The 16,382-nt window shown below is 34.7% G+C and overlaps 1 protein-coding gene across 1 annotated transcript in view; it reads left to right on the top strand.

Annotated features, from left to right (window-relative positions):
* Window positions 1-16,382, top strand: part of Tyr (tyrosinase) — a 99,237-nt gene that overhangs the window by 28,736 nt on the left and 54,119 nt on the right. The window contains exon 3 of the mRNA XM_046439392.2: window positions 2,653-2,800. Coding sequence (XP_046295348.1) covers window positions 2,653-2,800 — 148 coding nt within the window. The remainder of the gene's footprint in view (window positions 1-2,652; window positions 2,801-16,382) is intronic.

Raw genomic sequence — 16,382 nt, 5'->3', positions numbered from 1 at the left:
ACTTCCCATTCTTGTGGTTATACATGATATGAATTTACACTGGTTGTGTATTTATGTATGAACATAGGAAACTTATGTCTGATTTATTCTACTGTCTTTCATATTCTCACCCTTCTACCCGCTTTCTTTCATTCTCTTTTCTCTAATCCAATGAACTTCTATTCTTCCCTACCCACCTCATTGTGTGTTAGCATCTGAATATCAGGGAGAATATCTAGCCTTTGTTTTTTGGGGATTGGTTTATTTCACTTAGCATGATAGTCTCTAGTTTCATCCATTTACTAGCAAATGCCATAATTTCATTATTCTTTATGGCTGAGTAATATTCCATTGTGTGTGTGTGCGTGTGCATGTGCGTGTGTGTGAGACATTTTCTTTATCCACTCATATGTTCAAGGGCATCTACTTTGTTTCCATAGCTCTGCTATTGTGAATTAAGCTTTTACAAGCATTGATGTGGCTGTTTCACTATAGAATGCTGTTTTTAAGTCCTTTGAAGACCCAGCTACATTTTATTTGTCTACTATAACATCTGCAATACTAATTAAAAAAATAGAAATGGTGAAGTAAAAAATTGCCAACAGCAATAACAATAATAGCCAGGAACTAGATCTGACATTAAAGTAAACAGCAAGTGTCAACTATGCCATCTATAGTACTAATAACTGCAGCAATATGAATAGGGAGGACCAGAGTTAAAAGATGGTAAAAATACAGTTGATTAATAGAAAATAAAATGTAATAGGTAGTTTTTTAACAACGTATGATATAATGGAAAATTGGTATCAACTATTACCACCATGTGACACACTAGATCTCCTAAACCTACTCCTCTTATATAATTGAAATTTTGTATACTTTGACCATCATTTTCCCAATCCAATTTTTAAAAATTGTTTTCATCATAAAATATGTCACATTTAGGAATAATTCTATGAGAAATTAAATTATAAAGGCTAAGCTGAACATAAAAAGGAAACTCTATAATGTTCCAACTATGAGCTCATTTAGATATTTTTGATATGAATGATGTTATCAAATCATTAAGGTAAAAGCACTTTTAGAATATTTTATAAAAATACATACTATTGGTCATGGCCCTGAATTATATTCTCTGAAACTATTTATAATTATGCATAAAACAATTTGAAGCTTACTTAAGAATGTGAAAGAAAGTGTGTAAAATTCCATGAATAAAACTTGAATTTAGAGTTATTCAAAGACAGAAATGTTGTCCTCAATGACAAGATTTATTGCCATATAAGAAATGCAGTAAACCCGTGCATTTAAGAACTCAAGCACCACAGTGAAATAGGGTTCTGTTCCAAACCCTACGCCTTCTATTCTTTAATCTTACACACAAATTTCTTTACCTCTGTAAGCCTTTTTCTTCCATATCCATAATAATGTAAGTGCCTAATTTGTATGATCATTCTCAACCTAATATGAAATCATTATATGAAAATCATGATAAACTCTTGGAAAAATGTTTACACATAGTAAATGCCATGTATATTGTTTTAGTCAGATTTTGTTTTGTTTTGTTTTTTAACTGCTGTGACTAAAAGGACCCAACCAGAACAATTGCAGGGGAGGAAACATTTATTAGAGGGCTCAGGGTTTCAGAGGTCTTAGTTCATAGAACCCAGCTCCATTCCTCAGGGCTCAAGGTGGAGGCAGAACATTATGACTGAAGAGTGTGACAGACAGAAACAGCTCACATGATGATCACAAAGCAGAGAGACAGATTTTCACTTGCTAGTTACAAATATATACCCCAAAGAGACACCCCAATTCCCACCTCCTCCAGCCACACCCTACCACTTCAGTTACTACTCAGTTAATCCCTATCAGGGGATTAATTCACTGATTGGGTTAAGACTCTCCCAACTCAATCATTTTTCCTCTGAACCTGCTTACATTGTCTCACAAGTGAGCTTCTGGGGGACACCTTACATCTAAATTATTATATATGTGCATATATATATTTCCACAATAGTTATTTTAGACAACGAAATCCCATCAAGAGAGAACTGTATGTTATGAGGGTAATTTTACAGAGATCAGTGATTGGTATGGTCTTTGAGAGTGAGTTCTAATTAACTTTGAAATAAATGTTTTTACAAAAATCACATTATGACCTGGTATCCATAAGACTGTCAAGGATGAATTATAATATAGGAGGTCACAAATTTTGTGCTTTCTCTTCTTCCAGATACCCACATTAAAGTGTTCTCTAAATCTGGAAAGCAAGGGGACATGTAATGGACTAAAAAGAACTCTAAGTGCTATTGCAAATTGAAGTAAAAAATGACTATGCTGATTATTATAAAATGCTCTTATCACTTTGAAGTATTGAAAGGAGGAATAATAGAAGTAACCAGGGGAGCACAAATTGGTTCAGCCTATTCCATCTGCTTAATCCATCAATTATACTCAATTTAACACCATTCAGTTGCACAAGATTTATTGAATACTCACCAGGTATCCTGAATGTAAGGAATCCCAATACAGAATGAATTTTCTTATTGATTTGATTTTTGAATTAGGCCTTCCATTGAAGTTGTAAAGCAAATGAGATAATTGCTTATATTTTTAATCATTTAGGTAAACTAATTTTTTTTTTTTTTGCAATTTTCTTTTGACCAACAGGATTTGCTAGTCCACTTACTGGGATAGCAGATACCACTCAAAGCAGCATGCACAATGCTTTGCACATCTATATGAATGGAACGATGTCACAGGTGCAGGGATCAGCCAATGATCCCATTTTTCTTCTTCATCATGCCTTTGTTGACAGGTTAGTTGAGACTTTTTCATAAATTACGTGTTTGTTAGATTTAAATATAGTAAATATCTATCAAATGTGACTTTAGTTATCACATAAAAGCAAATAAATTTTTGTCATTTTTTTTTTCAGAAGGATATCCTAAGCCAGTGATTTGTATTCAATGTTTTATAAAAGAAGTGTTTAGTAAAGAGAAAGCTTTACGGGAGGGAAGAGTAAGGCTGGATATGAATGAGAAGAAGCCATTTAAGGGTACAGTTTTATTTGAAGTCCTACACTCAGCCAGGTCTTGATAGTTTATAGAGTATATTTCAGTTTGTAAACCCTTCCTAAATAGCCATTAAGTGCAGATTGCCCTGAGGTAGGAGATATAGAACTCCCAAGGACAGGCTAGCTGTCTGCTAGGCTATATGATTCTAGTTCCCAGACCTTCTTAAGGCATGTAGTTAAGAGTAAAATCATTAACACACAAGATTAATGAGGTAATCGTTGTAGCGTACTAAAGAATATTGAAAGAACAATGTGTGGTTGCATTCATGAAGAGGATAAAGTGATTATTTCAGGATATTGAGTGTTCAGACTATGATTTCCAAAAAAAAAAACTTACATTTGCTTCAAACGCAATAAATAACTACTGGTGGTGGAGGATTTGTTTGAAGGTGGTCATTTGGACTTTAGAGAACCAACTAGAGTTTCTAACTTCTAGCTCTTCAGGACTTTCTCAGACAGAGCAATATGTTGGAGTGGTTAATGACAGTGTGGACCAGTGTTGGGGGAGCACTCTCTCAGGGCTTTCTGGCTGCCATGAGCTGAGCAGCTTTCCCCCTCCATGCCCTTCTGCCATGATGTTCCTGCAATAAATTCAGCCATCCATCAACTCAGACCTGTGAAACTGTAAGCCAAAATAAGGCTTTCATTCTCTAAGTTGTTCTTGTTAGTTACATTAGTCACAGTGATGAAAAGCTGACTAACCAGGTTTCCACTATATTTATAAGTGAAGAGGTAGTTCAAACATAACTTTTTCATAGCTTCTTCCACTACCCCAAGGCACTTGCACCATTCTTTTGGGTCTTTAAAAATTTTTGTGTGAGCCAGACGCTGTGGTGCATGCCCATAATTCCAGCAGCTCAAGAGGCTGAAGCAGGAGGATCATGAGTTCAAAGCCAGACTCAGCAGTTTAGTGAGGCCTTAAGTAACTCAGTGAGATCCTGTCTCTAAATGAAATATAAAAGAGTGCTGGGGATGTGGCTGGGTTCAATTCCCAGCGCCAAAAACAAACAACACAACAACAAACTTGTGTGCTTCCCTTTCCATAGATTAAAACATATTATAATTGTCCAATTACTAGTTTACCTAACAAAATCTTGAATTGTTACTTCACTTTTCATTTTATCTGACACATCTTTTTTTTAAATTTATATTCTTTGTACTCAGCATAATGCCAAACACAACATCATTTAAATGAATAAATGAAGGATTACAATGTCTAATTACGGTGTTCTAACTAGAAACCTAGCTAGGAGAAGTGATTTAAGTATATTATCTACTGCCCTTTCACAAAGTACACTGCAAATACATTTAGTGAACTCTTGTATATAATGAAAAATTCAGTATTCATTAAAATTATGATGTATATTTAAATTGTTGTGTTTTAAATGTTTAGTATATATTTAAGTAAGGAATGAATGTTTTAGAACAGAATACTTAATAATATCCTATTTCACAAGCATATGCATTTGTATTCATATGTGCATATGTTTATGAATAGAGCCAAGAAAGGATATTAATTCATATTGATAATTTATTTCTGGTTGGTAGACTTAGGCATGAACTTTATGTTCTCTGCACTTATTTGTTATTTTTTGAAGTGGGCATAGACACCTTTGCAATAATACTAATAGTGCCAATTCCCCCAAATGAGACAAACAAGCAAACACAGAAATAGGGTGAAATGTGTAATCATTTACCTAGAGCTCTGAAAGCTGCTTCACATTCTGTCCACATGCTTTTAATCTATTTTTATTAAAGCAATTGCTGGTGATTCTTTTTCTGAATCCTATCCTCCATAGATTGATTGAATGAAGAATTGTACTAGGCAGTTGAGCTCAGGATGCTATGTCACTGTCTGTCCGGCAGCAGCTTCTAAAGTGCTTGCAGTTTAGCACAACCTGCTCATGGTGAGGGTGCTACATTCAATGACTCCAGACACCTTCTTATTTCTGCAGGCTTTCAAATTCCCTATATGGAAATAGTCTGAATTGAACTAACTCTTGCTTATCTATGTCTCGATTTCAGATGATCTGTTTGGACTTATGTTACACATTGGGCAGCAATGTTTCCATTTTCAAGTTTTACCAATAGTACCAGTTTTTGTGTTGATAGCAAACTCAGGAAGGAATAAAAAGTGTTAGTACTGGATGGTGTGTAAGATAAATGCCAGAGCAGCAGAAAGCAGCTTTCTAAACATGTTCCTTTGCTTTGCATTTCACTAAGAAAGCCTTCCATGGAGAAAAGCAAGCACTCCTCCATACACCTGCATCCATTCATCTGTTCCTTCAACAAGCATTAAATACCTCTAGGTGTCATATGCTATATTAAAACATGAAGATCAAACCATTGTTAAATATTTTATTCTCCACCTAATATTCCCTAGACTAGATATGTAAAGAAACAAGCAACAAAAAGCAAAATGCAACTTCCTTAGTAATAGTTACCGATAGGCCAGAATATTTGGGAGTGAAGAAAAGGACACCAAGGAAGTAGAGAAACCAGAGCTGTTCTTTTCAGCCCCTGTATCTATAGCACCTAACCCCTTGCCTCACACACAGTGAATATTCAATGAGCAATTCGATTCTATTGTTTAGAATACAGTTTTGATCTGAAACCTTTTAAAGAATGAATAGGACTTTGATTCGTAACTTTTGAAAGTAAAACAATCAATGGGGAAACAACATAAGAAAGATACAGACAATAGCCAACAGTTACAACATTTTTAAAATCCTAAAACCACAAATAATATTTATTTGAAAACCTATTAGGTACCAAATTCTATGTGTGAATTGATTCATTTAATACCTATGGGAATCCCGCCATCCTATCTGGTAAGTGCCATTTTCATTACATTATGGATGAATACAATGAACTACAGAGGTTAAGTAACATGTACTATGTGCTGCTTCATAAAGAATTGAAAAACTCGATTGAAGGAATGTAGAGCTATGTATATGACAGAAAGAGGATCTTCTTCCTCCAAAGGGGAAGCAGGAGCAGTCAACACAAGTGGTTATTTTGAACACTTGTAAAGCAGCATGGGTACTGCAGTAAGAAGTGGGCCAAACAGAACAAATTGATTAAAAAAAAAAAAACTCAAAAGAATTCACATTAGAGAATCTGGATTCTAAGTGTGAAGATAAATTCTGTAGTGAAAGAACCATGAGCTCTAGAGTCAGAGGGCCGCTGAGCATGACCTGGTACTGTGTCATGGTTCTGTAATATCTTGGGGAAACTGCTGAACCATTCTGAGTCTCACTTTCTTTATTTACTAAATTGGGGCTGTGATACTACCTTCCTCAGGGGGATGTGAGTTTATACTTTACAAACTACAAAGCATTTGCAAAAACTAGCTCTCATAAAGAAAGTTTTAGAAAAGCATATACAATATATATTTTTCTTTAGTCATTATTTTCTAAGCACTGTCTACAATTGGTAAGATCTCAGCAATTCTGCGTAGCTTATCTTTTGAGTGCATGGGAATTCTGGCTGGGTGCAAACCTAAAGTAACACATTCCAGGAATGGCTAACCTGCCTTGCCCCTCAGCTACAGATTAATTACATCTCCTGGAGTGAATTCTTGGCTGTATTTGTCAGTGAGGCTTCCCTTCCATTCTGCTCCCCTGTCCAAGTCTCCCATGAGCTATCCTACTAAGAAGGCTACCCTGACCCACATGCCCTCAAAACAGATGCCTTGCCAATTTGGCAGCATAGAAATAGTCCAAGCAGAAGGGTGGTTCTCTGGGGCTTCAGGAATGAACAGCAGATTGCTTCCCTCCTGGTGACTGCAAGGCTAAAGCTTGCTCAGAAAGACAGCAATTCTAGGGTTATGGAAGGAGGTAAGCTCAGAAACCATAGAAATATCTTAAAGTCTGCTCTTGCAATCAAATGGTATAGCAGAGGAAGATCTGTCTGTGGGTTTCTTTTTACACTGTTGGACTGTCACCAGATTTTAAAAGGCTCCCTGATTTTTTTTCTGAAACAGAATTAACTCCCTAGAATAAATGGCAGTTATAGCATTATGTTCATATTTGACCACATTTCTACAGTTGTTTTTGTATTGTTGTTAGATTTAGCTCTTGGACCAGTCTACATTTGTTAGATTGATTCATTGGTTTATCTATGTCTCCCAGTAAATTATGAGCTCCTTTTAGACCGGGTTTATATATCAGTCATCTCTGGCACCTAACACAGAACCCTGGCACATAGAAGTGATTCATTAAATACTAAACTGTTGTGGAATTGATAACTCTGAATTAGGCAGGCATCTGGTGGGTTATCAATAACATTTTGTTGTGGAGTCAAATGTTGATCAAAGGAAATTGAATTATATTCTATCAACGGATAAAAAAATTGTGCTATAACTAATAACCTAAAGAATGTTCCAAGTACATCCAATTCTTAGTAGGATTAATGTGTTTTGGTACTAGTGAAATTAAATTGTTTAAATTAAAATATTGGTAACCTGAAAATCTCATAGGCAGAAGGGGAAAGAAGCATGAATTTTCAATATTTTTTGCTGAACTTTAAAATCTGAAAGAACATTTCAAGAGCATGACGAAAACTCCTATTTTACAAATAAGAAAACTGGGGTACAGAGGGCATGATCTGCCTAAAGACACAGTTTGTTGCAAAGTGGAAAGAAGTCCCAGAATATGAGGTCCCAGGAGGTAGAATGGAATATTTAACATGATAGTGTGATGTTCAGCCAAGGCAGGCAGAAGCAGTTATGATCATAGGAAAGGTCCTCATCATAATTGTTTAGAGAACCAAAGGTCAGAACTGCTAAAATAGCACTAAGCATCAGATCCAAGAGGGCTAGAAAATACATCAAAAGACCAGAAATTAGGAGGCTAGGAGGCAATAAATCATGTGATTAAGATCACAGATTTCAGAATCAGACATGCCTCATTTTGAATTCCAAAGCTGCCACATCTTATTTTATTATCTCAACCAAGTTATTTATTCTCCTCTAAGCATTCCTTTTCTCAGCCAGAAAAATGCTGCTTATGTTAATAGCTACCTCAAGTTTTATCTTTGATTATTATATGATATTTTTATAAATGTATACCAATGTTCTTAGCACACTATTATAAGACAGACAAGATTTTCAACATTTAGATGCTTGCATTCAATGGTGGGGTTAGGAAATTCAAGGAAACCAGGAAAGAAAGAAAGAAGCACAGAATTCAATTTAGCACTATGGTGTGGTAGAAAATATATACTTATAAATAATTACTTGAGAAGGTTTCAATAGAGATAGACTTGCAATAGCTGCTATCTCTGAGGAAATGAACTATAATTTAACACTGAGATCCAAAAGGAGACAGCCTGTGGGGCAAGTGTTTCAGGAAGTGGGAAGAACAATTCCAAGAGGCCTATGGCAGAAATGAACTTGTCTTATCACAAGGTTAGAAAGGAGACAGAAAAGCAAAAGATGATAAACAAAGGAAATCTATTACAAAATGAGGGTGAGGAGACCAGCAGAACTCTAAGTGCAGTGGAAAGATTTTAAATGATCTTAATCAAGTGTGTTGGCTAGCTTTCTACTTCCAAGGCTAATTTTGGACCACAGATTCAGAGGTTCCAGTCCATGATCAGTTGCCTGTTGCCTTTAGGTCTATGGTAAGGTAGTGCATCATGGTGAGAGCACATGGTAGAGGAAAAGCATTCACCTACTGACTGAGAAGCAAAAGAGAGAGAGAGAAAGGGACCAGGGTCTCATTGTTCTCTTCAAGAGCATGTGCTCAATGACCTAAATAAGTGCCTTAGCTGGGGATCAAGCCTTTAGCAAACCTTTAGGCCTTTGGGAGACACCGATCCAAACAATAGAATCTGGATACTGAAATAATTTTAATATTGACATATTTTAAAATTACCCCAATTGCTCTGGCAAATTAATTGTTGGAACAAGAACTTCAATGGGGGAAGTGACTTACTCTATTGCATTAATTTAGGTGAGAGATAATAGTGATATCAACCAGACAAGTGACAAGGGAGTTGTTGGAAGACAGAGAAACTGAACCCATGATCTTTGAGTGGTAAAAGAAAAAGGATTTATCAACAGACTTGATGATGATATACATATAGCTAATATTAATACTTCTTATAAATGGTGAAAACAATGATGATTTCTAGAGTGTGACACATTAGGGAGAATGGAAGGTCTATTTATAGAAGCAAAAAAGATAAGACAACTAATAATAAATTTTGTGAAGAAAGTGAATTAAAGTTTTCTTCTGGAATATTGAAGTTCTTTAGGATATTACAATTAGGTACTAAGAATTCTGTTGGATCTTGGAGTGTTGAAGTTAAAGAAAGAATAGGTTTGGAGTCATGTATTTGGTCATCTTTACTGCAAAGGCACAATGCATTATTAAAAAGATGAGCAGATATTGATGAGTTAGCAAAGAAGAGTTAGAATCTCTGACTAATGAGTATGGACAGAAACAAGGATATGATAACTCACAAAAGCCATGTAGGAGAAAAGCTCAAGAAGCAGGAAGTGGACAAAGAAATTTTTCTTAAGAAGCCAATAAAATGGAGATAGAAAATTACTTGTGGTCTCTGAAAACCTGAGGTTGGTTGTGACCTCAATGACAGCAGATTCAGCAGAGTGGAAGCTACCAGAAGGAATCAGACTGGAGCAGGTTCTGAACAACCCTTTCAAAAGATTTTGACAAGAAGGGAAGCAGGAAAGGGATATGATATAAAAAGAGGAATGTGGTCTCAATTTTTTTTTTAAACATGGAGATATTAGAAAATGTTTGTATGTTATTGGAAATAAAACATACACTCAGAGGGACACAGTGAAGAATCAAAAGATGGCCTCATGGAGTTCTTGAGATTTGAATTCCAAAGCCCAGTAGAGTGGTAGGACCTTTTCTATCAGAAGGGATGAATCTTCCTTTTTTTCCTGATTTAAAGAGGGAAAGGATAGATTATTTATATATAACATATATATATATTTTATAATTCCACATAACTTCCAAACTCAGTATTTAAAAAAGTCATATTCTGATGTAAATATTTTTATTTCCTCATCCGAATAGAGTGGAGATCATCACTTCTAAACAGGTGAATGTTGATTGGAAGGATATGAATAGGGCAAGAGTTTATGAAAGGTTTGAGGGGAAAAAAAAATGAGATAAAGCTTTTATTTCATTCAATATAGCAGTGGTCTGCTGAATTTGAGAAACATTATGGCCTGGATAACAGGAAAATAATATAACTTCATGTATTTCAATGCAACCTGCTTGATACTATGCAAGGCCATTTCCATATGCACTACTTTCTTCATCCTTAAAATAAGTTTTAATCATCGCCTTTTTAAAAGTCTAAAGACTGAGGATGAGAAAGATTAAAGAATATATCCAGTGTTTCAGAACAATTAATTGACGGACATAGGATCTAATTTATTTCTGTCTTACCCAGAGGTCATTGTTTTTTGCATCTGTCACTGTATCAATTCAGGAGCTCATGGACAACCACAGAATAAACATCTGTATGATGGTATATTCATTTCCTACAGTTAGTATAATATAGTACAAGAGACTGATTGATTTAAACAGCAGAAAAATATTTTTGCATGATTGTGAAAACAGACATTCAATATCATATTTCATTCCATAACAAGTGGTGAGGATGAAACTCACACTGAGAATGAAGACAGAATAAGAATTTGAAATGTTAAATTACACCCATTATTTTAGAATGATGATGATGATAAAATACAAAACAATTAGATCATTTGGGAGGAATAAAAAAATCTTTAAAGATAGCATTTTCATGAATGACTTTTTTACCCTTTACTAATAAGTAATAAACTGCATCACCTATCACTTAAGAAAAATTTTCTCCCCTCAAAAATGATAGGAAAAAAAAAACATTAAAAAGAAGCGTTTGAAATGCTTTAAAAAGTAAACTATGAAAAAAAATGTGGCTTCAATTCTAACAGATATCATTTTCTAGGGGGAAATTAATCCATTATTTCTTTAATGAAAAAATTAAAGAATGCTAGCAAGTATAGAAAATCTCCACAGGAAATGCTATATTGTGAATCTCATTTGTTGAATTATTCATAATTTGTATGACTTTACTAATCTAATTTAGATGACATGAGCATTTCTGGAAGCATCAAAATAAAATTTCTTTATATATTGTTGGCAAATCAGGAAACAGAAGATGCATAACCAAGGATGCATCACACAAATGTTATTTCTATCCTACAAGAAAGCAGCCCCGAGATGAGATAAATCTTGTCAAGTACAAACTGTCACAATAATGTAATAACAATGAGGATAAGAATCTGTTGGATACTCAGAAAGACATATAAATAAATTCAGGAAGCCAAGGGGTAAGAGGCAGTAAGAAAAGAAGCTTTCTACAGCTGTGTCCTTATACAGAGTAATCCATCAGGAGAAAAATACATGTATTTATCAAAACTAACAATGTTCTTCTATTAAAAAGTGCTTTTCCCACAGAAGAAAGAAGCAGGAAAGTTCCTTTAATCTCAGGAAGAAAACAGCATCAGAACAAACTTCAAGGTTCTTGTTACCAAGTTTCCTTTTACAAAACCAGGAAGACAATGCTTTGGAAAATGGGAATAACACCTACAAAATCCCTTACCACAATGATCCCTGTTCTGTGAGGTCTTTGATACAAGAATACCAGACATTTGCCCATACAAGTGAAACCACAGAAATGTAAATGTAAGCACAAATAACAGTTGGGAACAGACCTCAACAGATTTAATGATCCTATTTATTAAGCCAGGGAGTCAATCAATCAGGCATTGAAGGGTGCATTTTCTGGGCAGAAAATGGCGACAGGGGTCTGCATTTTTTAGGTTACAAAGAGGGTGAATTAATCATTGCAGACTTAAGCAGAACTGTTGGTTTGGAAAGTCAGGGAAAAAGTTGTAAAATTCTGAAATTCATTGTGACTGGGAAGGGATGAAAATACAGAGACCAGCTGGAGCCTCTTGTACCCATTGTTACCCAGAACTGTTTATTTTTTTCCTCCTTCCAGGACTCACTGGAAGGGTGAAAGTCCAGAGCCCAGCGTGCAGTATTTGTTTTTTCCCTTTAGGGCCCATTGTCACTGGGATGGGATGAATCTCCTCCTCCCCCTCCTCCACCCCTCCCCCTCCTCCACCCCCTCCTCCACCCCCCCTCCCCCTCCTCCTTTCTTCCTAGGGGTTGTCCTTTTCCTTTCCTTCAGTAGGATAACTCAGCACCAGTTTTAAAGCTCAGGATGAGGGAGGCAGGCACAGAGGAAAGCTGTCACTGGGTTGTAGTCACTTTGTGCCCTCAGTTAGGCCATCCTCAGCATCCTCTCTTTCTGTCATGAGCTCTGAGGAAGACATTTGATTTATGTGTAAGAAAATCTTCCCCATTATTTTAAAATGGACTTTTATTTTGTTTGGGCAGTGATAATGTTGATGCACGGTTTTCTGTTCTAGCAAGATACTAAACTAGGAGAATCTGAAATTTCCCTTGAGACAAACAGATGAAAATGCAGATAAATAGTCAATTTTATTTTATATGCATAGTTATCTCTCAAAACATCAAGACCAATCAGATTCCAGAAAGAAAAAGAAATGGAAAACAGAAGCATCAAACTCAGAAACTGGTTTATCCCTAACCTTGGCTGTTAGGATTTTAGACTTAGTAACCTAACATATAGAATTTCTGTCCTTGACATAGCAGAAATGAATTACTTGGGCCCACACAAGGCTAGGATCAACTTGCTTACATAAATTCAAGGCTCTGAAAGTCTGCATGATTGATGAATGAATGTAGTAGAAAAACAAAATCCAGGATGAATTAATTACAAAACTTTCAGTTTCCAAGATGTGGATAGAAAAATAATTTCCTGAAGAATTTGAAACCTGGGATTTGTACTTCACAAAATTTTGTGGTTTGAAATTAAACCAAATACTGATGCAGAAAAAGCAAGTACAAAACCTCTGAAATTGAAACAACTAAGTTCAAGGAGGGATGGATAGGTTTCTGTAAATGGACCATGGTAAGCTAGGGGGATTGTGCAGGAAGATACAGTGGTAAGAACTTTCAAACTTCAAATTGAGAAGAAAAGCTGCATTTAAGAAATACCTTGTTTTCCTAGTTAATATTAGATAATCTTATACAATAATTTGTTTTTACAATGCAGAAATTAAGCCAAGGGAAGATGTGAACATATATGATAACAAAGCTGAGACAGGATTGCCAATTCAAGGGGAACCTGAAAATCTTACACTCTGTTTCAAAATAAAATATAAAGGCATTGGGAACATAGCTCCATGGTAGATCATTTGCCTCACATAAACAAGACCCTGGAATTGATCCTCAGTAATGGAAAAAAAAAAAAAAAAAAAAACTTAGAGGAAAAGTGACTGTGAGCTGTGAGTTTCAAAGCCAGTACAAGGTTAAATGGGGAATTTAACTGGACTTTCTTGACCTCAATCAGAGGGGAGATATTTCTGTATAATATGGCTTTATTTCTCCTCATGAGACAAGCAGATTGTTCATTCTTTTGCCTGTAAACTTCACAATTTTACCTCAAGTCATCAGGACCAGAATTTCCCTGAATTCTTATAGTTTATTTATCTACATACTAATGAAATATCCTTTCTCTTTCTTTGTTGTAACATCAGTACATGTCACCCATTGTCAAATGAACCTAGCCTATAATGATCATATGTGGGTAGCAAGAATTTTCTACTTTCAAATGCAATTTCTTAAGGAGATCATTTATTAAATTTCCATTTTTATTAAGGTATTTATTTGATTTACTTAAGTTCTGCTCTTGCAATGTTTATTTTCCTTTTCACACAAAGACCTGCCAAGTATTGGTTTCAAGGTAATTCTGAGCACATAAAATGACAATTCCTTCCTCTATTATTTGGAGGGAGAGTTTCTGTTGAATCGACAATATTTCTTTTGTAAATGTTTTATAGAATTCATTAATCAAGTAATATTTTACTTGATTAAGGAGTTTTCCTTACGGAAAGATTTCGAATGTAAAACTTAATTGTTTTAATATATTCAGGTTTTTGAAGTATCTATTTCTTCTTGAATTAACTTTAGTAGTTTGTGATTTTCATGGAATTATTCTGACTTTGTATAAATTGTCAAGTTATTAGCAGAAGATATTATATGTTATTGACATCTTATCCCTAATCTCAATAGGTTCTGAGGCAACTTTTTCTTTTCTTTCATGATATTGGTAACATCTGTGTTCTCTGACTTTCTATAACCAATCTAATCAGAACTTTATCAATATTATTGGTCTTTTTCTAATGGAAAGCTTTAGATCTAATTGATTTTATTTTTTGTTGTTTGCTTGTTTGGCTTATTGTTTCTTCTTTTTCTTTTGTTACAGCGACTTTATTATTTTGCATCTTCTACTTACCATACAATTATCTCTTTTACTAGTTCCTTAAGTAGAAGATTATATCATGGATTTTATATCTTTTTTCCTAATAAGATTGTTCAATATTATAAATGCATTTCATACACTGTTCTGTTTATATACCAAAAACTTGACTGTTTACAAAAATATTATTCAGTTCACAATATTTAAAATATCTCTATTTCTTTTCCATCCAAGGCTCCTTTAGAAGTGTGTTAATTTCTAAATATCTAGGAATATTATAGTGATATTTCTGCTATTAATTTTCAGTTTGATTCTGTTGTAGACAAATAACATTTCTATTATTTTAATACCTTTAAATTTATTTTGTAATTCTTAAAAATGACCTATCTTATTGAATATTCCCTGTGTACATAAAAATATACACATATTCTACGACCCTAGGTGGAGTTTTTTACGAATGTCAATTATATCAAATTGCTTGATAGTGTTAATCTAATCTTACATGTAATTATGAATTTTTGGTCTACTAATTTTATTAGTAAAGAGAAAGAGTATTGGCATGAAACCTCAAGTGATAATTATAAATATGTCTATTTTGTCATATCAGTTGCCCCAGTTTTTCCTTATATATTTTAGGTTTCCGTTATTATATCTATATACCTTTAGAAAGTTTCACCTTCTTCAGCCGGTGTCCACAGAGAATTGAAGAATTCTTTGGTGTGGAAGTAAAGTCTGTGTTAATAAATACAAATAAAACAGTTGGGTTTTTCTACAAAAAAAAAAAAATGTTTCACCTTCTTAATGAATAGACCTGTTTCTATCCATTTTTTTCCTGGTTCTAAAGTCTATATAAATATTAATTTAGCAACACCAGTTATCTTTAGGCATGGTATATCTTTCTATTTTTCTTTTCATGTGGATCCATGCAGTTGGATCTTTGAATTAAAAAAAAAAAAAACAATCAAATCATCTCTGCTTTTTAGTTGGAGTGTTAAGAACATTTTATAATTAGCAACACTATTGGGACTACATAGAACACATTGTTATTTATTTACTAATTGTTTTATTTCTTCTTGGTTAATCCCTGCCCGGATTTTGCCCATTTCTTTTTTATTAGATATTATGTTGTGACTCGAGCTCATTTCCACAATAGACCTATTTGCTATTCTGCTATTGCTTAAGCTTTTCTTTCTTCTACTTCTCATTCTTCTCTTCTTCCTTGTCTCTGAAATTTTGATATCTATAGTTTGTTCTCTTTTATTAATTTTTGAGGGACAAAAAATCTTTATTAAGTGTTACTGGGGTTAAAATCAGGGGTGCTTTACCAACACCACTAGCTCTTTTTATAACTTTTGATTTTGAGACAGGGTTTTGCCAAATTGCCATAGCTGTCCTCAAACTTGAGATCTTCCTACCTCAGCTTCCAGAGTAGCTGGGACTATAGTCATGCACCACCACAACCAACTGATTTGGCAATTTTACCAGCCACTATTTTTTCATAGAATTCCCATCTCTATCCTTTCCTTCCTTTAGTCCCTTTCTTTTCTCCTTCTTTTTGCTGCTTCTCCTTCTCCTTTTTTTCTCTTTCTGCCTCTCTTCCTCCTCTTCTGTTGTTTTCCTCCTTCCCACTTATAGTTCTGTTAGAGTGTCTGACTTTTCCCCAAGCCCAAAGGATGCTTTGTTCTTATGTCTTCCTTCTGCCTCCCAGGAAAGCATCCAGGAGAGGCCAGAGGAAAAGAGCTGGTAAATAAGTGTGAGCTTCCCCTCTGTGTTGGATTCTCCAGAGTTCTAAACTATTCCATAAGCCCCTACAGCTTAATTAATTCATTCTTTCATATTCCAGTTTTATGGTTTTTACTTTTTCCTTCCATGCTCTACCAAAGTTAGAACCAGTTAAAATGTCCTATGTCACCTCATCTTGCCTTGTCTCCTATTGGAATAGAGT

The sequence above is a fragment of the Marmota monax genome, unplaced genomic scaffold (genome assembly GCF_021218885.2).
Source record: "Marmota monax isolate L192 unplaced genomic scaffold, Marmota_monax_Labrador192_F-V1.1 WCK01_AAM20220418_F8-fsc00096, whole genome shotgun sequence".
In the NCBI taxonomy this organism is placed as follows: domain Eukaryota; kingdom Metazoa; phylum Chordata; class Mammalia; order Rodentia; family Sciuridae; genus Marmota; species Marmota monax.
Note: the sequence above shows the minus strand (reverse complement) of the source record. Positions and strands in the feature narration are given on the sequence as shown.